Raw genomic sequence first — 27,955 nt, 5'->3', positions numbered from 1 at the left:
TATTTCGTTGGCTTTTAAAATTTACTAATTTCCATGATTTTCCAAGGAGCATGATTTTTGGATTATATATCCAGATCTGTGGGATCCTTGACTTCATCTATTAATGGCCATCATTGCCATTCATTTAAAAAAAAAAAAACTCTAAAGATAAAAACAAAAGTAAAGTGAACTGAAGATGTATTTGATTTTATTTGTATGTGTGAATGTGCCAATAAAAGAATGAATCAGCGACTCATGCTTTGTAAGAAAGAAAAACTGACATTTATCTTAACCTTTACAGAGACAAATCATTTTTCAACAGTGTCACTTTATTATTTCATCTAACAGTAATAGTGAATGACAATAAATGACACCGGTCTGCATGCTCATCTTTACATTACTGTTGACTCTTTCTAATGGAGCTTCTGGAAACAAATGCAAAAAAAGCAGCAAAATATAAAGTGCACATCACAAGAGCTTCTCCCGATGACGTTCTCGAACACTTGGCACAAGTCATAATCCAAACGAAACAGGTTAGCATACACTAGATCGTACATATGCAGGAACGAACAGGTTAGTAGTGCATCACACACAATTACAGTCGGATTACATTTCAGATGCGGATGACAGTAGTGGAATACATGTAGAATGCAATTATATGCATAACTGGCATCCAGGTTTACATAAATCTGGTTTTCCCATCCAATTCATACATTAACAATAAGAGATTAATGTTAATTTGTCCCAAAACAAATTATTAGCAGTAAAACAGTGCTGTAAGAGGCACTAGAAAAAACATATTGCTGATTTAATGCAAAACAATTTGATCTTTACTGTTTAAATCTCTGTGGGATCTCTATAACACAATCTACACAGAGGCCAAGCTCTTGACATGACCTCTCAACTCAATAAATAATTACCCTGTATTAAATACAAAAGAAACAAAGTGTACAAAACTAAAGAAAGCTCTCTTCAAAGTGGCATGACACTGTAGTCTCAAAAAAAAAAAGAAATGCGATGAGCAATATTTGTTGCGCTCAAACAAATGTCTGAAAGCATGGCTGTGTGTTCGATCTGTTGAGCCGGATCTCTATCGACTCTGTTGAAGGTACTGCTGGGTAAACATGTTGAGCTCACTGTCCAGCCAGCCCGCTTTATTCCTGGAGCAAACACAAAACATGGAGTTAGCATTTCTACTTCGTTAACTAAATAAGATTAACAAACACTGCGAACAATACAATTATTTTAACCTGCTTTGTTTCATTTTATTTTGGCCAATAAGCTTTGCAAAGGCCAGTGAACTAGTTTTACCCCTGCTAGCTTGCATTAAAGAAGAATTTCTGCAAATCAGTTCAACAACTTATTTGCAGCATTTTCAAAACATAGATGTAAGTAAATACTGATATTTATTAGTATACTTGTGCGTTTGGTAAGTAAAAATGTTTAGATATCATTTTTCAGATATCATTTTGATTTCCGTTTAGCTGAAATGGTTCTGATGGCAAGAAAGAAAGAAATCCTCCATTTTTAGTCGATTTGAACTTCAATTGAATTTGGGGTTTGTAAGAATTTTTAAAAATAATGATTTTAAAAAGAAGTCTTTTATGTTCTCCAAAGCTGTATTAATTTATTCAAAAACAGTCAAAACTTTAATTTAAACATGTAAATTTATGATAATTTATGATAATAATTTAAAAATGTAATTTATTCCTGTGATGATAAAGCATTACTCCACATTTTGTCAGGATTTCTTTGATAAGAACAGCATTTATTTGTTTGGAAATCTTTGTAACATCATAAATGTCTTTAGTGTCACTTCTGAACATTTGAATGCATCCTCTCTGAAAGCGTGAAGCTTTTACCGACCCAAAAGTGTTCAACTGCAGTGTATATATGTGACGCCGGAGCACAGAAGCAGTCATCAGTAGCACAGGTATATTTTTAGCAATAGGTCAAAATTATAGATTTTTCCTCTTATGCCAGAAATCATTAGGATATTAAGTAAAGATCATGTTCCGTGGTGATACTTTGTGAATCTCCTACCATAAATATATAGAAACTTTAGTTTTGATTAGTAATATTCATTGTTAAGATCTTCATTCGGACAGCTTCAAATGTGATTTTCTCAGTATTTAGATTTTTTTGCACCCTCAGATTCCAGATTTTCAAACAGTTGCTAACAAACCATACAATACTGGAAAGCTTATTTATTCAGCTTTCATATGCTGTATAAAACTCGGTTTTGAAAAGCTGAGACTTAAGACTGGTTTTGTGGTCCGGGGTCACACATTGTCACAGTGTGTGGACTGCAACCAAACATGATCTCTCCAGTCACGTGTGACATCACAGACCTGAGCAGCTTGGCTTTACTCTGCAGGCCGTCCAGCTGTTCGATCTTGCTGTTCAGATCCTGAATTTGGTCCTCCAGCTGCTGTCTGGTGACGTCCACCTGCTGACAGAGCTGAGAGAAGGTGCCGGCCAGCTCCCTGGGACAGGGAAGGAGAACACAAATCTCTCATCGTTTGTCCACTAGAGAGCAGTCGTGCTGTTCAGGTCACACAGCTTGTATAAGGTCTGAATCACAACAGCATAACAGACAGAGAGACTCAGACTTACTGCTGAACCTGATGGCTGCAGTTGGATCCGGTGTAGCTGACGATGAGCTGCAGCTTCTCGCTGGCGTACTCCACGAACTGTCTTTTAAAAGCTCTCTCTTTGGCCCTCGTGGTCCAGGTGAGTCTCTCGTACACATACAGCAGCCCATAGAGACCCACAGAGAGAGCGATGAGCCTCCAGCCCACCGCCTTCCAGATCTGAGACACAAACACATCACAGTGGTCAATGAACACAGGCACGCACGCGGTTTAATAGAGATACAGTATCTGCCGTGCTCTCACCACTCCTCCGACGACTATAATGCCCATAGATGTCCGAGAGGTGAGCGATGCCAGCCCTGTTACCATCGAAACCATCAGCTCTTCCTGGGTCATGGACCCCTGAGGGAAAGGAGGCATACTGGTGCTGACCGGAGTGATGGCCAGAGGCCTGGGAACCTGACCACACAACACACACACAACTGATCATGTAGGACCCAACACGGGACGCAGGGCTCTATCAGATGGAATCTGGTCATACATATTATATTTACAGTATGAAGTGGAACGTCACAGAATCTGTCAAAATCTGGAAGCAGGGCTAAACACTTAATCAAATGGAGACATGGACTAGTGTCTGTGTGATTCACTGTAGTCTCACTATATGATGACTTTCTTCAAGTGTGACAAATATATATACGAGTGAGGAAAATCACTAGTAATTAACTATTGCAGTTTTTTATTATAATTATTATTCTAGAATCAATACTAATTCATATTTGTTTCTTGATTATATTTTAAGGAATATCAGTTTGTTTGTTTTTCTTCCATGTTTTAATGGCCCGTGTATAACAATATGTTTGGACAAAAATATAATGAATATTGACACAATTTTAAAAGGCTAATTTAAATTTTCATGTTTTATGCTTAATGTTTGTTATTAAATGTAGAAAAAAAAATAAAACAGAATTTCTGAAAAAGTTACTGGAAAAATCGTAAGAAATTATAAAATGTTTTAAGTTTTATGAATTTGATTATTTAGCCATGGCTTTTCATTAACACAATTTAATAAACCTTTAAAACAGAATCCAGAAAAAATTAAACAGAAAACAAGGAAAATAAAAACTAACTCAAGATCAAAGGAAACTTTATTTCAGTAGACCCTAAAAATACTGTAATAAATTGTTCTTGTTATTAAAATATCATATTTGAATAATAAATACCACATTTTAATTAAAATATTTAATAAGTAGTTGTTCAATTGTTTATTTACATAATTTAAATTCAATAGACATGCTTTTTTGTGCACTAAAACTAAATTGAACCATTAAAACAGAATCCAGAAAAAATAAACTGCAGAGTTTAGCCCCAAACCCAGTCACACTCACCTGAAACACAGTAATCAAGCTCTTCAGGATCACTAGAAGCTTCGAAGTTAGAGCTAAACTCTGCTTATATAAATAAAAGTCCTCGGGTGACATGCATTACCTGGTCACTGTAGCCCATGAGAGCGCGGCGTGTGTTTTTGGGACCCAGGAAGCGGTTGACCAGCATGGTCCAGCCCAGGGAGAAGTGGAAGCCGATGTCCTCCTGGAAGTCGCTGCAGAGTTTGTCACAGTTGAGGTCGTAGCTGAGGGTGAAGCACTGTCTGGGCACCATCAGATCCACCTGCTCTCGAATCCCGATGGGCAGCAGGGGCTTCAGGCCGTCTGCAACGATCAGAAGCGTCTCTGTGAGCTGCTGCTCTTACTGTATGGAGACGCACCGCATGAGAGAGAGATACTGACCTATCATCTCGGTCTGTGTGGTGTGCAGCGCTGCAGTTATGGCACTGGAGCATCTGTCAGACATATTCCTGCCCAGACCCTCCTCTATGTGCTTGTGCAGCTCCTGAAACCATCATCATAACATGACACAAACCAGATTAGCTTTTTTCATGTATTCCCGCTTCCAAAGATTACACATTAAAGCTATGATTAAATGCTGATACATATAAACATATATAACATATAAACTACCAGTTTTGAACAGTAAGGGTAGCACTTTATTTTACAGTCCTGTTCCTCATGTACATACTATGTACTTCTTATAGTATTAATTATAATAACTATGTAATAACTAGGTACTAACCCTGAACCTACCCCTAAACCTAACCCTAACCCATGTAGATACCTTGTATTACCAGAACTTTCTTAGATAAATAGACTGTAAAATACATGTAAGTACACGTACTGTAAAATAAAGTGCAAACACAGTAAGATTTGTAATGTTTTTAAGAATTGTCTTCTGCTCACCAAGCCTGCATTTATATAATCTAAAATACAGCAAATGCAGTAATATTGTGAAATTGTTTAACTATGTAAAATAACTGGTTTCTATTTAAATATATTTTAAAATCTAATTTATTCCTGTGATGCAAAGCTGTATTTTCAGCATCATTACTCCAGTCTTCAGTGTCACATGATCCTTCAGAAATCAGTCTAATATGCTGATTAGCGGATCAAGAAACATTTTCTGTATGTATATATATACACACTAAAAGTTGTTTGGTTTATTCTTGATACAGCCCTGTGTAAAACTGAAAGTAAAGAAGATAAAGGAGACAAGCGCACAGATGAGATCACGTGATGTTTCTGGTTAGCTGGGGACTTTCCTTGTGGAGAGTTGCATGTTGACACTAAACATTAAACAACAGCTGATAAAAGATCATAAAAATAAAGGACAAGGAGGAGAAGACATGGCCGGGTGACTGGAGGAAGACCAATTCAAGTCTCACGTTCTTGTATACTTTGAGCACCACTTGTGAAGGATGAAAGTCCAAGTGGAAGTCGTCCACGAGCACAGCCAGTCTCCGGATCTCCTCTGCCATAGCGTTAGACACCTGTACAGACAGACCAACAGGACGACACATTAAAACACACTCAGAAGTGAAACTTAAAGTCCCTGAAATCCCTACTTGTCTCAATAATCAGGTTCTCTAGAACACACATTACCATGAAGTAACGCCTTGAAAGTGTGACATTATTCTTTTACATTCACATTTAAAACTTAAAATTGCTAAAACAAAAGATAAAAGACCTAAATTTTTTTTTTTTAAAAAGGGACCAAGATAGAAAAATGGGATCTTAATCCAGTCGTCTTAAAAACTCTATAGCATTTCTACCAATTTCAAAAGGAAATTACAATCTTTAAACTTCTAAAAGAAAAACACACCTATAAACAACTAGTGAAAGGAAACCACTTTAATATACAACATTAGACTTCACAAGATGTCCCCAAAAAGAAAGTGTGACATTATGAATGTTTACATAAACAGAACTAAACTTATTTTAAAATCTCATTTATGGGCTTTAGTCCAGCTAAAATGGCACCAACCTGATTTTGGCGAAACTGAACTATATATATTAAACTGAAAAAGCCAAGTGAGCCTCACCTGTTTCTCCACCTCCTCTGTGATCTTCTTGATCTTGCTCTTGCAGTCCAGAGTGAGCAGATCCAGCTGTTTATCAATGAACTCCAGCCTGTCCTCCCTCTCCTCTTTCATCTCCAAACAATGAATCCTGAACAACACAAAAATCTGCATTTCAGTCTGTGCACAGTCGGCTATCCTTCAAATCTAAAAACCCAGATTCTTTTTTAATAAAGCTGATCTAAGACCGTTAGCTTGATTAGCTACGGTTCCTAATCACTGTATCCTAACCATGTGTGATGCAAGACGCAAAGCACTGTTTTGAAGGTCGTTTGGTCTTGTTCAGCCGTGTTGGGCATCCTTCCTTATAAACACACTGACAACACAATGGATTATAATATTTGCACTAAAATATTCCACAGTTTACAAATATGGCTGAAGAATGTAACACTGAAGACTGGAGTAATGTCAATCTATATTAAAATATAAAACAATGAATAAAAATGTTAATAATACTACTAATTATTATTAATAATGTAATAATAATTTTAACTGTACTTCAATCAAACAAATGCAGTGTTGGTGATAAATACATAAATAAGTCCGACTTTTGAACAGCAGTGCTTTTAATACAAAATATTTTATTTGTATGCACTAATATATCGGTATTTAGTAATACAAATCTATTTGATTAAATACATATAGAATTTCCTCATATTTCACATGAACTGAACTTAACTCAAACATTGTGTTTGCTACTGAATTTTAAATTAAGAGTTGCTATCGAAATATATTTTAGGGATGGGTGTTTTCCGCAAATATCCCATTCAAATATTTGAGCTCACCAAAAACGAATATTCCAATATTTGTTTAAGTTTAATAAGACAGACGTTATTTTTCAGCAACATTTATTGTTTCCGTCATTTTTGAACAAGCTTACACACAATAAGCCTGAACATTACACATCGTGTTTTGTAGCTTAAAACCTTTTACAATGTGTGCAAACAAACAAAAGTACAGATTAAAAAAAAAAAAAAAAAAAAAAAAATATGGAACAAATAAAAAAGGTAAAGCAGCCTGCAGCAATTATATTGTACAGAATGCTTACACTTAACTTTTAAACTGTCAAAGGCTCAGCCTTTTCTGACGAGTGGGCATTGCATCCTCTTCATCGTTGGTGACGGCAGCTGCATCCGCACCACTCGCATCAAGGAAAATGTTCTGATAATGTTTTTTTTTCTTACTTCTCTCATGTTTTCATCAAGAAACCTGAGATGTTTGGGCCGAGGGTCTAGGGCGGACGCGAGAAGAGGAGTTTTCACTGCATTCTCCAAGTTAGCGGTGTTTATTCGCTGCTTGAGAGACGCCGCAACAATGTTCTTTAATTTGGTCACTTTCTGTGATTCTCCACGGCATATTTGAGGTACTGTAGAAGACCGCAGTTCTTATTCATTCATTAATATTTTTTTGCTTGAATACATCTTCAAATATGCCGTGGAGAATCACAAGAAAGTGACCGAATTAGGTTTTATTGTGTCTTTTTTTATTTGTTTTTTTATGGCAAGCAAAAATATAGCGAAATTCAAATATCATTTTTATTTATCGAATAATTAGAGCAGAACGAATATTCGAATGTTTGACTATCCGTGCACGCCCCTAATATATTTTTCTTAACAATCTGATAGTTGTGGACTGTGAGACAATAAAGGATCACAAAACTAGGGATGTAACGATTAACCGTGAGCCGGTTGAAAATCGATTCAAATATGTGACGATTCAAATCGGTTAAATGCTAAACAAATCGAGTTTATATGTCTGAGGGAACTTACTGTCGCACAAAGAAATGTGCAGCATTTAATTAAATGTGCAGCAAACATTTAATTTTATAATTGGTTAAATCTTATTTTGTAAAAAAAAAAAAAACATGAATTGAATCAAATTGTGAGTTGAGTGAACCGTTACATCCCTAAAAAAAACTGTCTGACAGGATGTCTTTAAGCTCCAGAAATTCATGCACAATTACAGTGTTAATTTTATATCGCTAGCTCAAATTCCAATACATTGAAGATTTTATCCCTAATTCCAACATTTGATCTCTATCTCCTCAGACTATAACAGCACAGTCAGGCTTTTAAGCTTATTCCAATGTCACCAGTGGATCAGTGCTCGGTGTAATGGATTACCGCTAAGAAAAGCAGGCGTCTTTGTGCTCACCTCTGCTCTTGAGCTGCAATGTGCACAGAATCCATTATCAGACGCAGAGCTTCAGAAATCTGCTTGGCCCTCATCGTGTGCTGCTCAAACTTAGTCTTCACTGCTGACTGAGAGATGCACTCCTATAAAGACACAGGTATATGAGAGTCAGACACACACAGATTAATCTAAACTAGTGCTGGGCAACGATTAAGATTTTATAATCGTGATTAATCGCATGAGTTTATGTGATTAATCGCGATTAATCGATTGGTATGCACAAAATGTAATAATGATTTCAAAAGTACCATATTGTGCATCTATTTTAAAAATACTGCTGTATGAAAAAAAGTGCAATAACATTTGGTTTGCAAACACTAAACAAATAAGGTGCTTTTTTACAGCAGTATTTCCTTTACATAGTAGCAGTTAAACTATTTCGTGAAAATCTCAATTTAAAACATTAATGTAATCAAATTAAAATAACCTTTTTATATAACTTGTGTATTCTTGTGATGGTGCGTCTTTTTTGTCAACATGTCTACGCTGGATGCGAGTGGCGCGGTGTGACAAAATACTATAAAACCTATTATAATCAGTGATTCTTTCTTCACCGGATGCGGTGCGTCGTGACACAAATCATAAGTGCTATCATTCATTGCGATCCTACATTGGATGCGAGTTGTCACACCACACAGCAACATCTAAAGTCATGTATACAATGACTGGATGCATCACGCAGCAAAGCGACTGCTATTAATAAGTTCATGTAGCTCAATCGGTAGAGCATTGCATCAGCAGCGCAAGGTTGTGGGTTCGATTCCCAGGGAACACATGTTAGGTGAAGAAACATGTTAGCCTGAATGCACTGTAAGTTGCTTTGGATAAAAGTGTCTGCTAAATGCATAAATGTAAAATGTAAATAAACTAGGGCTGTCAAATGATACATTTTTTTAATCAAATTAATCAGAATTTTCAGTGGATTAATCACTATTTGCAATTACACCTGAATCCTAACCATTTTTTTTCTGAAATGCATACCAAAAGATAAATAACAGGACACAGATACATAATTTTAATGTATTGATTCATTAATCTTTTTTTTCTGAATTTCAAAAGTTTAACTTTTACTTAGATCAAATTTACCTGAGCACTGTATCAAACCATGCCATTTAACTACAGATAGTGTAAGAGTTTTAAGTGAACCAGTGGTTAAATATAGCCACATATCTATGAAATTATGCATGGAGAAACTCGAAAGCATGAACTCAGAAACACAAACATACTTTAGGATCGATATTTTCACGTTCTGAAGGCTTCAAGTGTCAGTAAAACCAAGTAAAAATGCATATGCTTTTCCAAACAGCTGTATTTTCGCTGCATTGCATGTATGCGTTCTGCGCATGCGCAGTGTGAATCACAGGACGCTATAACAGGAAGAAGCTCCAGCGTATCAACTACCAAAGTCGTCTCTGTTTATCGAGCTTGGCACGAATGTATTTGAGAGTAACTGGGGTAAAACCTTAAGCTGCTTCGGTGTTTTCGTCGCGGCGATCGCCGCTGTTTTTTACTATCTTGAGAATTCAGAGATTGACGAGACTTTTCCTGACCTGAATAATTTGTCACACTGCGCATGCGTGAAATGCGAAAAATTTTTTTGACTTAATTAACAACAAACAACTGATTAACGTCGTTAACGCGCTATTTTTGACAGCCCTAAAATAAACCAAATAATTGTCGCCGTTAACTTGCTCAGCCCTAATTTAAACCGATGACACAACACTGAAAGCCCACAACACTCACCTCAAACCGTCTCTCAAAATTCTGAAACTCAAACATTCTCGCTTGAAAACCTTCAGCCAGAGCACCACCTGAAATCCAAAAACAACCTCTTTACAGGGGTCATATAAGGGAAAAGAGGAAAGATAAGAGTTTGATGTTTAACAAACTAAATTTCACAATGCTTGGATCACCATATGAACGAATATTTGACTTGAGATGATGCTGTAATGCAGGGTTTCTCAAATGGTTTTGTGAGGGATCTGCAGAGTGTTTGTGAGTTAATGAAAAACTAAATATAATGTGATATTAAAATCAGTGAACAAAATTAATAAGAAAAAAACTGGAATTGCATTACAGTAAATGTAGCGAGTTTTTTGTATCTGCATGTATTGAATTTAACATGCATTTGGGAATGCATTGTACACTACAATCACTTTATTTCCACATTCACATCATCAAAAAAAAAAAGAAATTGAGGACAAAAGTTTACAGCATTCCTCCAATATTACACCATAATGAAAGCTTGAATTTGAAACGTAAAAAGCTTTTTGAACAGGTTTGGAAAGTACTTATTACTTATAAAAAATAAAAAAAATGGATTATAACATTTATATATATTTTTTTAATAAAAACTGAAATATTATCACTTATTATTATTTTTTATTTACAACATTGTTTTATATATATACACACACACACACACACACACACACACATAAATATATATAATTCAACTTAATACTAAAAATAGTAATATTATCACATTGTTAACATTAGAATAATAACTATTATTATTATAAAAATGAATAGGGTTCCTAAAAATATCAGTGTGAATATAATGTGGACTGGCACACAACAACTATAAAGATGTCTGGGTCCACTTAAGAGTCCAGTTAGAAGGTGAAAGGTTTATCATTATTAGGGGTGCTCCGATCACGATCGGCTGATCGTTAATGAGCATCTCGTCAGTAAAGCCGGTTTTCTAATCAGCGGTTAATTCCATCAGGTGCGTGATTTCACATAGAGCAGCTGTTACTACACAGAGCCGTTGTTAACTGAAAAGATGCGCCAATAAACGCTGAAAATGAAGTGGATTTGCGCAGCTTCTCTATTAATAACGGCTCTGTGTAGTAACAGCTGCTCTATGTGAAATCACGCACCTGATGGAATTAACCGCTGATTAGAAAACCGGCTTTACTGACGAGATGCGCATTAACGATCAGCCGATCGTGATCGGAGCACCCCTAATTATTATTATATGACAAAATAATTGCAATACTGTAAAATATTTTTTTGGCCTGGCAAATGATCATTTTAAAATAAAAACAATTCAAATAAAATATATATATTTTTTTCAGTTTACTTGCATGTCACCATATTCAGAAACCCATGAACATGAGTATGTGTTGTTAACATTTTGAAATATTAAGTTACATAAGTAAACATTTTAAGTCTAAGGGGTTCGGCTGACAAAAAAAATTTGCGAACACTTTATGTAAATGTATCTACCTGCTTCGGGCATTCCCTGGGCCTTCTGCACACGCGCCTGAAGAGCTTCTTTAGCAGAGACGAAGAAGATCCGGTCGCTGGCCTGAGCGCGATCCACAACCCTCAGCTCATCCACTAAAAAACTAGTGCAGCGGTCCATGTGCTGCCGTCTCACCTGCAAACACACCTCACATTATAACACCGCAAACACTCCATGCATCATTCACCTTCAATACAAGATCCAATTTGGTCACACTTTAATTAAAGAACCAATTCTCACTATTAACTACTTTTAACTCAAACTCCTATTTGCTGCTTATATTTAGTAAAGGTAGATGTTAAGTGCAGGTATAAGGCAGGAGAAAGGGATCTAAAATATGCTCATGCAGAATAAGGCATTAGTATGTGATTTAAAATTAATAATAAATGACTATGCTAGTAAAAGTAATTTATTATGCTAAATAAATATGCTAGTAAAAAACAAAAAAGTAAATAGTGTGACCTGGTCCATTTACTAAAGTGCTACTCCAATTTGTTTACTTGGCTGTTTGTAAATCAGACAAAAAAAATGCATAAAATTTCACCTCATCCCGAATTTTGTGTAAAACAAAAAACCTTGCTTACAGTATTATGTGTAACTATCAGAGATGCTAGTGGTTTGAAATGCATCTCAGGATGGTGAGAGTCAGAGGATGTGTGTTGTTTGTTGTGTCGTGTATGTCACACCTCTTCCATGTACTCGGGCTCGTTGGCGGAGGCGTCCCAGCGGTTGTTCAGGATGAAGATATTGGGGCTGGAGAGGCGCTCGTTCACTTTGTGAAAGAATGACTTTTCCTTTTCGAGGGCAGAGGGGAGACATGTTTTAATAAGCTGACACAAGTGAGGTCACGTGACAACTGTGCACTCTAAAATGAGTGAAACCTCAAAAATAAAAGCTAATCAAAAGACACAAACTTTAACTGTAAAGGAATGAGTAAACAAATACTACTGCAATTTATCAGTCCATAATGCTGTAAGTCCATCAGCCCTTTTTCACAAACTGAAGTTCATATTAAACTCACTGTTTGCATTAAAGTGGACTCTGAATTGGCCACCAGCACAAAAACGTCAGCATCAAGGCAGAACTTGTCAATCCAGCTGTCCAGCTCTGTTGTGACATCGATGCCAGGGCTTAAAAATAAAAATTTCATAAATTTCCAAAAACAAAATATTCCTAATATGACTTCTAATTAAGTAAAGTAGTCATTTCATGCAGTAAGCTTATTAAACCATTGCAATGGTCTCCTTATATGTCATATTAATGTTAAAAACAATATCTAGCAAGCAAAGTGTCATAATATGTAAAAAATGCATGCAAACAAACAAATATGTGCAGAATTTTTAGACTTGTATATTACGACAGACAATGTGTTGGATGCAGTGTTTAAGGAGAGTGAATATCTCCTAACAGTCTGGGGCCTCAAAGAGTGTGTGTTTACCTGTCCACAAGCACCAGGTCATCACGCAGCAGCGCACACTTCGCTTTCGGCCACATGACACACACCAGACTGCCTGCGTCCAAATCCTCGTCCTGGTGTAAGGCATGGGCCAGCTGGTTCACCGTCTGCCGATACGCACACAAACACGAGCATTACCAAGTACTCTTAACTAAACTATTTTAAAAGTAGATTACCTGAAATTAAAGGAGCATTAGACTTATTAGAATTAGAGTTAGAAATGATAACAGTTATGATATTAATAACTATTGTTATTATTATTATTACTAGTGTGAATCTGTATAACAACTACAAAGTCATATTTTAGTTAGAATTGCAATACAAGACGAATAACTCACACCGGTGTATAATTTTTGGCTGTGTCGTGCTGTACTATGTATAAATAACTGTAAAATAAAATAAAAAAATAGCTTAATTTTTTGTATTTTGGTTTATTGGACTGCATACAATGTGACCACTGTCTGCCATCAGAGAACTGTGATCATGTGAAAGAGACATTAAATTATTTAAATATTAACTTAAAATTTCAGGAGGCACAGTATGACCTTTGGCCCACTCTTAGGAATGGAGAGCATTTGTTTATGTCATCATGGCGTGTACATGCAGTCAGGGCGGACGGAAATGGCCTCTTTCAGAAAGAGAGAGACACGCTGGGAAACGCATTAAGAGAACGGCTGGGTCTCACATCCTGATGCGTGCACACACGTCCATCAGCCAGCTGCTCTGTTCACACTGTCTGCAGGCTTTATTTAGCTGCACACCATTGTTCTGTGTGTACGCAAGTCATCAGAAACCAGATAGACCTGCAGGCAAATCCCAGACGTCACAACAGGACACCTGGCATTCTCACGATGCTTACCAAACACTGAATAAACACACAAACAGTGATCAATCACGGAGACAATGTTTCTCGTAGTGAGATCTGGAGCTGAAAAGAACAGTCAACATTTCTGATGAATAATAATAAAATAAAAATCATCTATATGTCATGCCCCCCCCCCCCCCCCCCCCCCAATTAATATCAGTTCTAAATTTCTAGATGCAAGAATTAAATAAAACTTTTCTTGTCTTTGTCTGCACGCCTCTAGAAAAACCGGTAAGAACATGTTCATTCCCAGCATTCCTCTGCAGCAGACAATGTGCTGTGAAGTGTGCATGTACATGTTTCCTCCGCCCTATCACTGCAGAGGAAAGGTCATGAGACAAGTGGCAAATGAAAAAAATGTGTGACCTTGTGACAGCTGGTAGGAAAAAGCCCCTGACTCATGTGGGTGTAATTATAGACAGGAGCACATGTTCAGTCAGGCAAGATCCAGAGACGTTCATTTAGCACAGGCAAACAGACAACATAGCTTTTTTCAGGATTTTGGATGGTCTGTGATGTGTTTTGCCTGTTTCTGTTCCTGTTTGTCCTTATTTGGTCTTGTTCCTGTCCTCCTTTAGTTTGCACCTGTGTTTCCCCTTGGATTTCCCCTGAGCTCCGTGGATTAAAGACTGTTTATGTTTACTCATGCCTCCTGCGTGCTTCCTAAACAGCGTATTGTGTCGCTTTTTGACTTATCACTGACATTATCTGCTCATTATTTTTCCATTTGAACACACTGTAAGAACAAAAAGGATGCACAATTTATCAATGACAGTATCAGTATTTGCTGATAGTGGGCCATCTACATGTTTATAAACAATGTACATGGAACAATGTTTGAAAAACATTACTGATATTGCATTAAAATATTTCATAATATTAATTTACTTTTTTAATATTTAATTTGTAGAGTAACAATATTCACGCAGTTCAATACCTCTGGAATTTGGAACCGAACGACAAGACATTTTTCGATACTTGATGGTATCGAGTGCCTAAAAAGTATCGAACTCAATACCCAGCCCTAGATGCTGCCTTACAATTTTTGAACAGCCTTCAAATCTGAAGTGTACATATGATGCCTTGACATGCTGCCTTGATAGACAGCTCACAAGGTTTTGGAAAAGAGCAGCCAACACACAGCCGCGGTTTTGGTCGGTGTGTTCCTGAAATCTTTTGGCCCAAGTGCAGCTCTACAGGGTGCCTCCTTTCATGGCAGTCTAAAGCGATTACACACCCTCTTTAACACCTATGGTGTGCAAAGCTCATTTATGGTTGCTATAGAGAGATGCGCCGAGTTACACAAGAGGCCAATTTCCATTTCCCAATCCCACAACATGGACCTTATCTGACTCAACATGTCAGACACACCCAAACACTCAAACAAAAGAAACAGGCATCCAAGATCACTTAGGAATGCATTTATGATGATTAAGCAATTTACTTTAACACTCTTTCTTTCATCCGATCCCTCGGTGAGCAGGAAAGCCTCATTGCCATCAGTGCCTTCCACTCGCAGGAAGCAGTTGGTGGTGTGTCCGATTCCAGACGGCAGCACTTTGTCCCAGAGCATGGCGTTAATCACAGAGCTCTTCCCGTTACTTGTCCTGTTAACACAAATGGTGTGACTAATTCTCAAATTATCATTCCAATTTATAGCAAGTGACTGAATGCCTAGCTGAAGACAATGAACATAAACTTTGTGTTGGTGCTGTGAAAGACAATACGTATGCACTGTACCTGCCGAAGAAGACCACCTTCATGTGTCTGCGGGACAGGACCTCCCCGATCCCTGCTACTTTAGACAGATATCCCCGCACCTCCGCCACCTGCTCCTCTGTAGTGACAGGATCCAGTTCCTCATTGCTGTAGGTTTCTGTCAACAAAAGAGACCAGTTCAGCTACACTTGATTTCAGTACTTCACCAACATCTGCAACATCAAAATGCTTTGATATTCAAAATTAAAGACCACTATCTTTGAGGTTATCAGGGCATTGCTATTCAGTTGCTATACAAATCCATTACATTTTATCACTACAATAAACATTGTGCCCGTTTTGCATGACAGATCGCTGTAGCAGCTTCAGTTCAAGAAGCAACACTTGTCTCTTCTGCTTTAATACAAGTTATAGCACAAAATAAACACAAATGAACATCAGAAGGTATATTGAAAGATACAGTACAACTGTATCACTTAATGCATTTATTTTACAGTTTACAACATTAGTTGAGGGAGATTTTTTCCTTAGGAAAACTAAAGTATCGGTTTCTTGTATCGGCAGATATCATTCTGAATAACTGGTTATCGGTATCGGTTGAGCAATTTAGTATCGGTGCCTCTATCTAAAGGATTGGTCAAAAACTGCAATTTGGAACATTCTTAAGAACTTCTCAGAATTTATCTAAAGAAAGATGATTTAGATGATTTTTAGTCTCTCAGTATTTTTCACTGTAAATATGGTATATTTTACAGTTTTATTGTCTATGAATTAATAACTCAATGTTAAATCACTAAGAAAAGTAATTATAAACCTCTCTTCAACGATTTGAGGTATCATTCAGCATTGAAATAAAAATTGTTAAATTAAATATCTCAGGGTTAGAGACAGAGACAGAACTGGTTTTCAGTGTAAACTAAGTAAGCTTTGGCAATTTTGCCAAAATGTGACTGACCTCAATTAAACCTAACATGAGACCAAAATCCTTTAAGTAAAATCCTATGAGCTTATGAGCTGCCAGGGTAAATTTGTAAGACCATGCCTAAAGAAAACCTGAGATGTTCATAGAAAAAAGCCTGACACACGATATGCTGACTAAGCCATGCTTTTCCCTGAGCCTTCACCCGTCTCCCTGTTTATTACGTAACCTGTCTTTGCTATCTGATCTATGCTAGTCACAATCAACCAGGTTTCTCTTATCAGCTTGACAGATGAGCAGCATGCAGCAGTGTGCTTTGAGCTCCTTAGACAAGGAGTGGAACACACTAATGGCCAGGAGTAATGAAAGCAGACACCTTCTAGAAAGGCTGAACTCTCTTTGATGTAGGCACCAAGCTGTTCAAAGATGCCGTTGATCTTCTTCTTGGCGGTGACGAAGTGTTTGAGCGGGGAGGCGTTCACCTCAGCCATGAGTCGCTTGTCCTTCTTGCCGATCACACTGGTATTGGGTCGCGGGAAAACCAGAGACATCTCACTAGTAAATAAAGATAGAGCTAAGTCAAAAAAAAAAAAAAAACTCACAGCCACAAAACAGTTTTGAGTAGTTATGAAGGTCTTGCTAGGTTGATGAGAGTGGTTTTAACTAGTGGGCGACCGATATTAGCCAAGGCCGATATATCGGCCGATATTTGGCATTTTTTTAAATATCCGCATGGGCCGATAAATTTTTCTGCTTGGCCGATGTGTTCGGGGTAGGACTTTTATTTTGACGGCGCTAAAAAGGCAGCGCATGAGCGCACACTGTGCTCACACTCTCTCTCTTCGTTACTGTCGTTAACAGTTCTGTCTAATACGAATAGTAGTCGGTCTAATAATCAGATATAATGGATAAACAAAGGAATTAATGTATACAAAGAGTATTATAACGATTGATTTTATATTATCAGTAATAGAAAGGCAAACATTATAATACTTTTTTGTTTGCCATCAGCATTAAGCAAATACGCATTTAAGTAATTTAAACAAATCTTTGAATGACTAATTAATATTTAATTTCACAAACCTTGCAAACTTAGCCGAATCCAGCTGTGAGATCGTGTGAAGTGTGTACGTGTATCCAGCATTATCACGTGTTCTCTGTGTGACGGTCGGCCCGTGTTAATTGAATGCTTTATCTTTGAAAGTGATTTCAAATTATGCTGCACTTCATGCATTTGCCCATTGTCATATTTACGTCATTTTCACTGTGTGCTGTATGTAAATTGAGGGTTACCTTGGCTTTATTTGAAAAATATGATTCCCAGTGCACACAAACTTCCCAGAATACAGAGTGCCCTGTCGGTTACAGTTTTTACAACCTTTTTAATTATATTTTTATTAAATATGTATTTATTTGTGAAAAATACTATGTCATCTAAAGTATAACAAAGTATCACAAAGTATTTTACACAGTTATTTTTTTAATCCGTTGTCAAATGATTTAAAATTTCTTAAATATGAATAATATACATATTGGCTATCGGTCCCCCTGCTTTCCAAGATACCGGCATCTGCTGTAAAAAAAACAATATCGGTTGAGCACTAGTTTTAACACTTTGCAAAATGGCTGTGTTCTCATTCTTCATTTGTGTCTTCCCAGTCTTCTAGTCTTTTAAACAGTGCTGTGTAATAAACTATTACACCAAAGTGTTAAACACAGAAAGTAATACTTTCCCACATACCATCAGCATTCAGATAGTGTTTGAATATCTCATCAGTTCAAATTAGTCATAGTAATTTATTTTTTAACTGCTTCTAATTTAGTAAATATTTAAAATAAATATAAATTTCATTGCATGTTATTTACTACAACAGTACAATTTCATATATATCAGCTTCATATCAACATTCTCTCTAAGACATTGGGACAGCAATCAAAGAAATCTACATTGCTCAACATTAGTTAAAAAAAAAAACATTGATCATGTGCATTCAAAATCTTAATGACAGCATTTAAGGACAACTAATCTCTAATCGTGTGCTGCTGCATTCAGTTTCTACTGGCATCAAACCAACAAAGCCCCAAGTAAAGTAACAAATCACCTTGTTAGGAGCTGCAGGATTTAAAGTACACAAATTCTAGCTGTTTAATCTTGTAAAGCGGTAAAACAAAGGGATAAGGCATTTACAAGACATGTTCTGCAAATGAAATATGCCACACAGACTTACAAACCCTTGGTCTTAAACACAAACACAACACACCCTGAGAACTGCTCTGAAGAAAAGGAAAAGAAATAATTCAGCTACGTTGCTGTCTAACTGGCTTGCTGTGGCTGAGCTATTGTTAAGTCCCACGTGTGTTGATGGGAAACGCTGCATTGCCCAAAAGAACCGAGTGTCAACAACACATCACAATGTGCTTACTACAGATTCTAGAAGAGTTTGTGTGTTAGCCAAAAGGGAACTGCCTTCCCTTACTGAACTCGGACATTATTGCAATTCATTTGATGGTCAGGAACAATCCATTTAAACCATCTGACCATTTATTAACACCTGCCTTGAAAACATCACTGGACACTCACACTTCATTCAGTCACTTCTGCTCGAGATCACTGAACTGACACCTTTAAGAATATATTATTAATAACCCATATGGATATTACACTGTTTGAATATATTAGATAATACATGCATGACTATCTCTACAATAAAGCTTATAGGTATAAAGAAATTATATATATATATATATATATATATATATATATATATATATATATATATATATATATATATATATATATATATATATATATATATATACTGTATTTTTAATTATAGAATAATTTGATGGTTGGTTCTATAATTAATCCTATTAAGGTATTTTCACAAATAAAGAAGCTGTTAAAAACACGAGCTAAAAGGACATAGCCACTCCGATAAATTTGTGTGCACTGGGAATCATCTTTTCTCAAATAAACATTTACTGCTAACTTTACATACAGTGCATAGTAAATATGATTTGAATATATTATGACACGGAAAATGAATATATGGCACCACTGTCCACTAACTTTAAAATCAGTGATTTCAAGTTTTTTGCACCTGTTCTCGGCAAGTCCGGATTCTGAGTCTGACTACAGAAAATGTATTGATAAATGGGTGATTCTCGCGAAATTAGACTTATGAGGTGTCATGAAACATTTTGATAATAAAAGTAAATGCTATCAAAATAAGAAGGATACAGTTATAAACATCTCTTCATCTACTATTTTGCACATGATTTCAAATTACATAATAAATACCAATTTATTAATTTTTTTCACATTTAAGGGAAAATTTCTCATTACCGCAACGTGTCCATGACTGGATTTGGGTTCTTTGAGGTGGAATATTTTATAATTAAAAAATATAAAAAATAAAAAGCTTCAGTGCATGTTGTACTATAAACATTTACAGTAAATAAACATGTGGTATTTTGTGATCATTGGTAAATGTAATAAAAATAATAAGGAATATAAATGTGTCCAAGACCAATTTTCTCATCCTCCGCAACAATTTTCAATCATTGTTTAAGTCCTCAAGGAACTAACATTTTCAAGGAGTTTTGCTGGAAGGGACATAATTGACTGTGACACTCAAGATGGCTACCAGGTAAGCAGTTCTTATTTTTTTTCTCCAGATAAAAGTTAAAATGTTGCTTGTCAAAGTACCTACACAACTTTTTAGTTCTCATTACCGAAACATGAGTTTGTGAAGTTTTAAAAAATGTTGCCGTTTTAATTTTTTGATTGCTATATACCCCATTATGGTCTAAATATAAAAAGAGAGGGAAAGTTTAGCTAACCCTCATTTAGCTTCAACAGTAAGCAAAAATGTTTAAGGTCGCTCATCCTCCGCAACACTATTATCATTCACCGCAACAATTGAAGGCCTGTTGCGGTAGAGATACTCAATGTTTCAGTAATGAGAAAAAGACTTATGAAGGAGGAATGTGCACTATAACTCTAAGCTAATAAGCTAATTTCAATATAACTTGATATTTGCCTTAACTTCTTGAACAGATTGCACAAACAAAATAGCTATTACAACCCCTCCAGCAGGGCTCACAAATTTTTCATTTTTATGAAGTGCATCCACAAAAAGGACTGTGAATGCAGTATAGGCCACCTACTATAAATGTAATATTATTAAATTTTATTATTAAATTTTTTACTGTAAAACAATGTATTTCTATGTCTTTTTTTATGAAATGTTACATTCAATCAAGATGGATATTGTATATTTTGTTACAGGCAAGCATCAGTTGAAAAGAAAAGGGCATCAGCGAAAGAAAGGCTTGCAAAGCATAGGGAAAAAATATATAGTAATCCAGTGTTACTTGAGGAGTACAGAAGAAAGGAGAGAGAAAGGTCAGGGAACAGGGTGATAATAGGGAGCATATATAACTTGGATTAATTGTTTTGACCAACACTTGCACTCATTCCCACACAGACACATGTATGCACACAGAAACATAAGTACACACACACACACACACACACAAACACACAGTTGCTGACATGCAAATGTGAAGGCTGACATAATTGTACAGTATACGCTATATTGTAGATATACACACTCTCTTTCACACTCATCACACACAGACATGTGTGTGCGTGCTTACACTCACACAAGCATGCACACACACACACACAAACACACACACGCCTACCATTCATAAATGAAAAATTGTGTGCATTTGTATTTATGTCAGTGCTTACTGCATTTCACCTTTCATTATTTTTTTCTTTTTAAGGTATCGGAAACGTAAAGAAAATGGTAAAATTAAGACTACTCAAGACCTCACAAGTAGACAGCATGAGAGAAAAAAAAAAATGTGGAAGAAAAATTCTGCAAAATATTACAGAAAAAAAAAGCAAGAGCAAGCACTTCTAGATCTATCCCCAGCATCTTCATTTTCTGAGACAGAAAATTCCTTTGGAAATGAAGAAAATAACAGACAGGAACAAGACACAAATAATGAAAGTCTGAACAGAACACCAGCAAAAGAAAGTTTAGACCTGAAAGGGCCAATTGAGGCATCAACCCCACAGAGAACACGGCCAGTCATTAAAAAAAGAGAGCGGGCATCAAGGACTGTGGCCAAATTAAGAGCAAAACTAAGGTATGTTGAAGAGAAACTTAGGGCAAAGAAAACACAACTGCTGACACTAAACAGAAAAATTAGAAGGCTGGCGGCTAATAGAACAAAAAGTGCAATGCTACCAGCAAATATTTCACAGAGGGTCAGTATCAGAGAGGCTAAAAAGGGACTGATGATCAATAGCAGGCGCAAACAACTTGACAAGATTGTGAGCATGTTCCTACATCGGGATGATGTCTCAACTATCATAAATGGCAAGTCTGGAGAGATTCGTCGCAAGGGACAAATTTATAGAAAAAGAGCACTCACAGACACCATGGCAAAACTCCATCAACGCTTCCTTGTTGAACATCCTGAGCAAACAGTGTCCAAAGCTCAGTTCTTTAGATTGAGGCCATTTTGGATTATTAGGCCTAAAGTTAAAGACAGAGAGACGTGTGCATGTAAAATGCACGAGAACATTGGCTTTAAATTAAAAAGAATGCAACAACTGGGTATCATTGAAACATCAAGCCCAGAGGATCTTGTGCAGTCCAGTGTGTGTGACACTGGCAACATGTCCTGCATGTACGGCAGATGTCAAAAATGCATTGAAAAGACCTTTCCCACATCCTTAGATCCTCTCACTCAGGGGAACACGGTCATCTGGCAAGAGTGGGTCACAAGGTCTGTCACTATAACAAAGACCCTCAAGGATGGATCTACAGAAGAAAGGCAGACAAAGAAAACGGTCCTCGAAAAACGTACCTCATCCATTGAGCGGTTGCTGGCCCTAACAACAGAACACCTTCCAGGTTTTGCCATTCACATGTTTAATGTCAAGAACCAATATTTGTCATTGAAAGCAATGAAAGATACCCTGACAGATGATGCTGTTGCTGTGCATGTAGATTACAGCGAAAATTACAGCTGCAAATATGCCAAAGAAATCAAGGACACCCATTTTGGAACTGGGAATGATCAGGTAACCCTCCACACCGGGGTACTCTATCTCAGTAGGGGCAGAGTGGAAGCCTTTGCATCCCTCTCATCATCTCTACAGCACGATGCAGTGGCAACCTGGGCTCATCTTGACCCAGTGCTGAGATACATACGAGGAAAGTATCCTGAAGTCCACAACCTACATTTCATTTCAGATGGCCCAACTTCCCAGTATAGAAACAAAACATCTTTCTATCTAGCCTCCACTGTGCCCTTTATGCATGGATTTGAATGGGTGACCTGGAACTATACTGAGGCATCACATGGCAAAGGTGCACCAGATGGAGTTGGTGGGGCCTTGAAGAATCTTGCGGACAGAATTGTTTCTTATGGGACCAGTATTCCTGATGCAGACTCTCTGTATGAGCAGCTGAAGAACAATTCATCAGTGACTCTGTACAAAGTATCAGAGGAGAAAATAAAGGCCAGCCGCGAATTGGTTCCCCCCAACCTGAAAGCAGTTCCTGGGACACTGAAAATACACCAAGTGAGTCAACATTTATGTTAATTATATGATTAAATATGAAGAAATGTAGTTTAATAAGTAAATGTAGTTAAGTAGTATGTAGTTACAGAAGTTAAATAAATAAGTTAAATTCTCCATGTAATTAACATGGAAAGCAGACCACACCAGTATCTGAAATAATCTCATAAAATATTGTATGTAACTGAGTCAATGTGTCTTTTTGAATTCCACCCTAACAGCTGACATCCACAAAACCAGGAGTCATAAATACACGGGAGGTGTCATGCTTTTGTGGAAAAAATTGCCAGTGCTTTTCTACAAATTGCCACATGTTCTCTGAGGAAAGAGATGAGGACCCTGACAGAACAGAGGCCACCATAGAGGTTGGACAGTGGGTCCTGGTTGAATACGATGGTGACTTGTTCCCTGGTACAGTCACACAGGTGAATTTAATTTCAAAATTTCTGTTAATGTGTGAATATTTCTCAGTTACATTACATTATAGTACATGCTGTCCTGCCAAAATTTGTAGAGGCTATATAAATGTTTTTAAAACAGATTGCTGAAGGGCAGTATGAAGTCGACACCATGAATTGTGCAGGGGAGAACCGCTTCTATGTACCAAGCATCAGATTTCCAGGAGAAAGGGTCTGGTATTATCGTCAGGACATACGGGACATAATCCCAGAACCACTTCCTGTCACCTCCTCTGCTAGACATTTCTGCATTTTACCTGACATATGGGCAAAACACAAGAAATGCTCATGAATGAGTTACAGTTTAGGGAAAAGGTGATTGGTACAGAGCAGTCATTCCAGTTGTTTGTTCTAGTTGTTTGACCAACTCAAATCGAGTTGCTGCTATTCAAGTTCTTCACATTAAATTATTCTCAGAAAAAGTTTGTGTGGTTCAATGTCAGGACCAAATTGTTTTAGCTAAACTAAATTCTTTTTACAAGAGCACATGATGCTGTTAAATTTAAATGTTTCTCAGGACCACATGATGATATGTTACATTGAAATAGTTCTCATCACAGGGTTGTATGTTTAACTAGAATGATAAAATGTATACTAATGGTTGTATAATTGTTAGTACTACAGTGTAGGCTACATGACATGATTCTTAAGAAGAGCACAAGATTGTAACTTGTTAACACAAGTCATGGTATTGTGATGATTACAATAAATGAGAAAATGAAACACTGTTTATGAAATAAATGTTCTTTTAAAAATTGTATGAGTTTTAAATATGTAATATAGGGTTAGGCATCAAACCCCTTTGTCAACAGTCAATGTTTGAGCTAAATATCATTTCCGAAACATTGATCCTCATTACCGAAATGACATTTTCATTACCGCAACATGTATATTTTTTACAAATTAAGCAATAATTAGATCATCATAATTTGTTTTAAAATGCATATACATATTATACAACACTGCTTATTTAAAGTCTGCTACATGACAAATGTGTATGGTATCTTTTAGTAAAATAATTAAATAAAAGAAATTGTAAGTCATCGCGCATGTTTCGGTAATGAGAGAAAATAAGGAAATTACAAAAAATAATAAATATGAAAAAGTAATATCTCCAGAGTTTAACATAGCTTTGAGCATGAATAATAAGGGTCTACTTTAACATTAGCCAAAAATACACATTTTTAACCATATATTTAATGTAATGTCATGTTGCGGTAATGATAATTTTTTATGGACTTCATCTAAAAAATTAAAAAATTATATAGGAAATATTTTTTTAAATCTTCTAAAAATAATGGTTATAGTAAGTTCAGACCTCAATCTTATATGTGCAAAAAGAAAATTGGCTTCAAGGGCATTTTAAAAATTCTGATGCTAGACACCTGCTATATCTGGATTTCATGAGAATCACCCAAATGCCGATAATTCAAAGAAAAAAAAATGTACATACCTGCATTGGCTGATATCAGTCACCCACTAATATTCTCTCTTTATTTGTGGAAGGAGCTTATACGGCCTGACTGTAAAACTTCATTCAGGATCATTTGGAATATTTTAAATGATTCAAAATCAATTTGTGAGATTTCAGCCAATTTCAGTAGTGTCCACAGAAGTGTACAAGAAATCCTCACTTAAATCAGGCCTTCATACATTCAAGAAATGTAATTAAATGAAATGAGGGAAAAAAATTACTAAAGACCTTGAGACCCACATCCCTTGTTCAAGCCAAGCTAAATTTGGCCATCAGTTAATGAGCGTAACATCAGCCGTACGGTGCACTATTAACATTCAGCGCTGGGATGTTAGGGTCCTTCTGAACATCTGAGTGGTGTCATATTAAAGAGTCTGGAGCTGCAGTTAGTACGTGCGAGATCAAGCGCTCTGCTCTGGAAAGTCACCTTCACTGCACATATTAAAAAAACAAATGCAACATCAATAATGCGTCCAGATGTCTGTCTGCACTTAAAATAAGGCAACCAGACATCAGAGGTTGACTCAACCTCAAACCCTCTGCTATATGACAATAATCTGGACCTCATCAGCTGTGTGTAGAAAACAGCATTCTGCCTGTGCAGCCCAAGATATTACCAGGTTGCTTCTAAAGCTATAGATATATAGATATATGTATATATGATAGGTAAAAATTGATAGCCTGAATGCACTGTAAGTTTCTTTGGATAAAAGCGTCTGCTAAATGCATAAATTTAATTTTTAATTATATATATATATATATATATATATATATATATATATATATATATATATATATATATATATATATATATATATCCTGCAACATAGTTCAGAAAAACAATCTTGTTTGAAGTAAACAAAGTGCTAATTAAATTACCGATATTTCCCAATTTTAATCATTTTAATAACCTTTGTTTCTTTGAGTCTTTGTTTTTGTAAACAGTCCAGCTGAGTGAAATCCGTAAAAAAAATATTCCATATCTCTCAAGGAATGAGATCATAACACTTGCAATGCATTCATAATAATTATACTAGAATTATAGAAAAAAAAAGTTTGAAAATAGATAGATAACATAGAATGTAATCCAGCAACACATTATTGGTAATGTCATGCAAGTGCATATAAAAGCATTTGCCAAAATAACAACTAGGCCACCAAAGTCAACAAAGGGTGTTCTCTATAAATAATTGCACTAATAAAAAAAATGTACCATGGTAACAACAGTGTCTGCCAAACCACCATAGCTACTACAGGTGCTGCGTAAAGATCTGTGTTTCCTTAATCAGGCTCTTGATAAGCAGAAGAAACACTCCCATACACTCCCTTTCATACTATGCAAGCATTCTTACTAGTGCACACTTACACTAACATTCAGTCAGTGTCTATTAATTATACAACACACTTTGGATATATTGCTGGTAATGATGATCTGATTGGGACATCTGCTTAACTGAACGTTGTCAAAATGTTTTGAACACACACACACACAGGTTCCAGCAGATAACAACGGTTTAAACAGAATAAAAACACACTCAGGTTCCTGATAAAACAGTCTTACCTGACGATGTGTGTGGGAGCTTGTGTAAAATAGTGAAGATCAGATAAGCCCTATCAGCTGCCCACCATTTGCTTTTTCAGTGAACGATCAGGGTTAACTCAAAGCGGAGTCTTGATCAAATGTAATCATGGTTTTATGACCCATAACACACACTAATATCAGAGTCACGACTTCCACGAGACCAATGTCACCGACAGCAGCAGTGGGTTAAACGAGTCTAAGCGAATCAAGCATCCCGAGACAAACACCAGCAGCACATTCGGTGTCTTTAGCTCATATTTAACAGGATCGGACACAGACTCCTATCCGAGGAACAGATCCAGAGAAGAGCACTTTCAATGTCAATGCATTCAAGTGCATTCGGCTCCACTCCACGCCTATGGTACTACTCGAGCCAATGCCGTGACCACGTGACTGAATTCAACCATTCAACAAGCCTGAACACGTAAAACATAAAATATAGTATAATAATAATAATAATAATAATAATAATATGCAGTGTGGTATAGTATATGTACAGCACAATATAATTAAATATAATAATATACGATATAAAAAATATTTCCGTCGTTTTTCTAGCATTAACCACACGCTCTCACTACAAAATCCCGCCCACTAAGACATGTCAGCCAATCCCATATCAATAATAGAGAAAGAGGAAAATGATGGACAGCGGACGCGCAATTTTGATTGGTTAAAAAGTGCGACACACTCCCCCTCTATGGTAGAGACTGTCTGTCATAAAGACATATATATATATATATATATATATATATATATATATATATATATATATATATATATATATATATATATATATATATATATATTAAATGGATCAGACAGACCCGGCTAGTGATGTAATCCTACTATCACCTTCCACTTATCTAACGTTGAAAACGTAAAAAATAAATCCTAAGAAACTGAAGAAGACCCGGTAAAATGATAAACCTAACATGCACATCAACTGTTTTTAAAAATCGTTATTGTACAGTTTGTAATAAAACATGTTTACCAGCAAGAGCGGAGGGGTTATATCTTTAAACAGTCCTCAAGCATGTTGATCCAGCGATGTCCTCGTAATAATCCCCAAAATCCTCTTCTGGAAGAGCTTTCTCTGAAAACAGCTGCTAACGGAGACACTGCAGGCCGAGCGAAACCGAAAGCAGATCCGTGATAACAACCAAATAAATGTTAACCGTCAAACATGGGCGTGAAGGCAGGGTTATTAAATAACGTTACCAATGAAAGTTTGTCAAAAAGCCGCTATACGTTTTCCACATCAGTATAATGTGTTTTAGCCTGACGTTTAACATAAATATGCGTTTCAACCATGTATTCTTGCCTATCTGACAGCTCCGCTATTATTTGGTGACCGCCATTATCTTAGCATAAAGCTAAGGTTGGCTGG

The 27,955-nt window shown here is 36.4% G+C and overlaps 2 protein-coding genes across 4 annotated transcripts; one reads left to right on the top strand and one right to left on the bottom strand.

Annotated features, from left to right (window-relative positions):
* Positions 1 to 243: 243 nt before the first annotated feature.
* Positions 244 to 27,955, bottom strand: mfn2 (mitofusin 2). 3 transcript variants are annotated; one of them, XM_026270574.1, is made up of 18 exons: positions 27,560 to 27,955; positions 16,821 to 16,999; positions 15,547 to 15,682; positions 15,251 to 15,413; positions 12,924 to 13,048; positions 12,507 to 12,615; positions 12,172 to 12,279; positions 11,467 to 11,620; positions 9,979 to 10,046; positions 8,197 to 8,318; positions 6,007 to 6,133; positions 5,350 to 5,454; positions 4,361 to 4,463; positions 4,062 to 4,282; positions 2,877 to 3,032; positions 2,596 to 2,792; positions 2,331 to 2,465; positions 244 to 1,139 (listed from the first exon to the last, which is right to left on the bottom strand). In XM_026270574.1, the coding sequence occupies exons 2-18, from the start codon at positions 16,993 to 16,995 to the stop codon at positions 1,070 to 1,072; spliced, it is 2,274 nt and encodes a 757-aa protein (XP_026126359.1). In that variant the 5' UTR covers positions 16,996 to 16,999; positions 27,560 to 27,955; the 3' UTR covers positions 244 to 1,069. The 3 variants fall into 3 exon arrangements, with proteins under 3 accessions (XP_026126359.1, XP_026126360.1, XP_026126361.1); XM_026270575.1 differs by lacking the exon at positions 27,560 to 27,955 and adding an exon at positions 26,545 to 26,912; XM_026270576.1 differs by lacking the exon at positions 16,821 to 16,999.
* On the top strand, positions 22,736 to 25,574 carry LOC113107827 (uncharacterized). The gene is made up of 3 exons (XM_026270581.1): positions 22,736 to 23,054; positions 23,273 to 23,476; positions 23,592 to 25,574. Exons 1-3 carry the CDS (start codon positions 22,785 to 22,787, stop codon positions 23,799 to 23,801), a joined length of 684 nt encoding a protein of 227 aa, XP_026126366.1. The 5' UTR covers positions 22,736 to 22,784; the 3' UTR covers positions 23,802 to 25,574.

The sequence above is a fragment of the Carassius auratus genome, chromosome 8, assembly GCF_003368295.1.
Source record: "Carassius auratus strain Wakin chromosome 8, ASM336829v1, whole genome shotgun sequence".
NCBI lineage: Eukaryota > Metazoa > Chordata > Actinopteri > Cypriniformes > Cyprinidae > Carassius > Carassius auratus.
Note: the sequence above shows the minus strand (reverse complement) of the source record. Positions and strands in the feature narration are given on the sequence as shown.

Excerpts from the sequence above, each read along its gene's own strand:
- mfn2 (XM_026270574.1), bottom strand. The coding sequence starts at position 16,995 with ATGTCTCTGGTTTTCCCGCGACCCAATACCAGTGTGATCGGCAAGAAG. Across the intron at positions 6,134-8,196 it reads ATTGCAGCTCAAGAGCAGAG|GATTCATTGTTTGGAGATGA; the intron begins GTGAGCACAAAG and ends TGTGTTGTTCAG. Across the intron at positions 4,464-5,349 it reads TGCTCAAAGTATACAAGAAC|GAGCTGCACAAGCACATAGA; the intron begins GTGAGACTTGAA and ends TGATGGTTTCAG.
- LOC113107827 (XM_026270581.1), top strand. The coding sequence starts at position 22,785 with ATGCATGGATTTGAATGGGTGACCTGGAACTATACTGAGGCATCACAT. Across the intron at positions 23,055-23,272 it reads GGACACTGAAAATACACCAA|CTGACATCCACAAAACCAGG; the intron begins GTGAGTCAACAT and ends CCACCCTAACAG. Across the intron at positions 23,477-23,591 it reads TCCCTGGTACAGTCACACAG|ATTGCTGAAGGGCAGTATGA; the intron begins GTGAATTTAATT and ends TTTTTAAAACAG.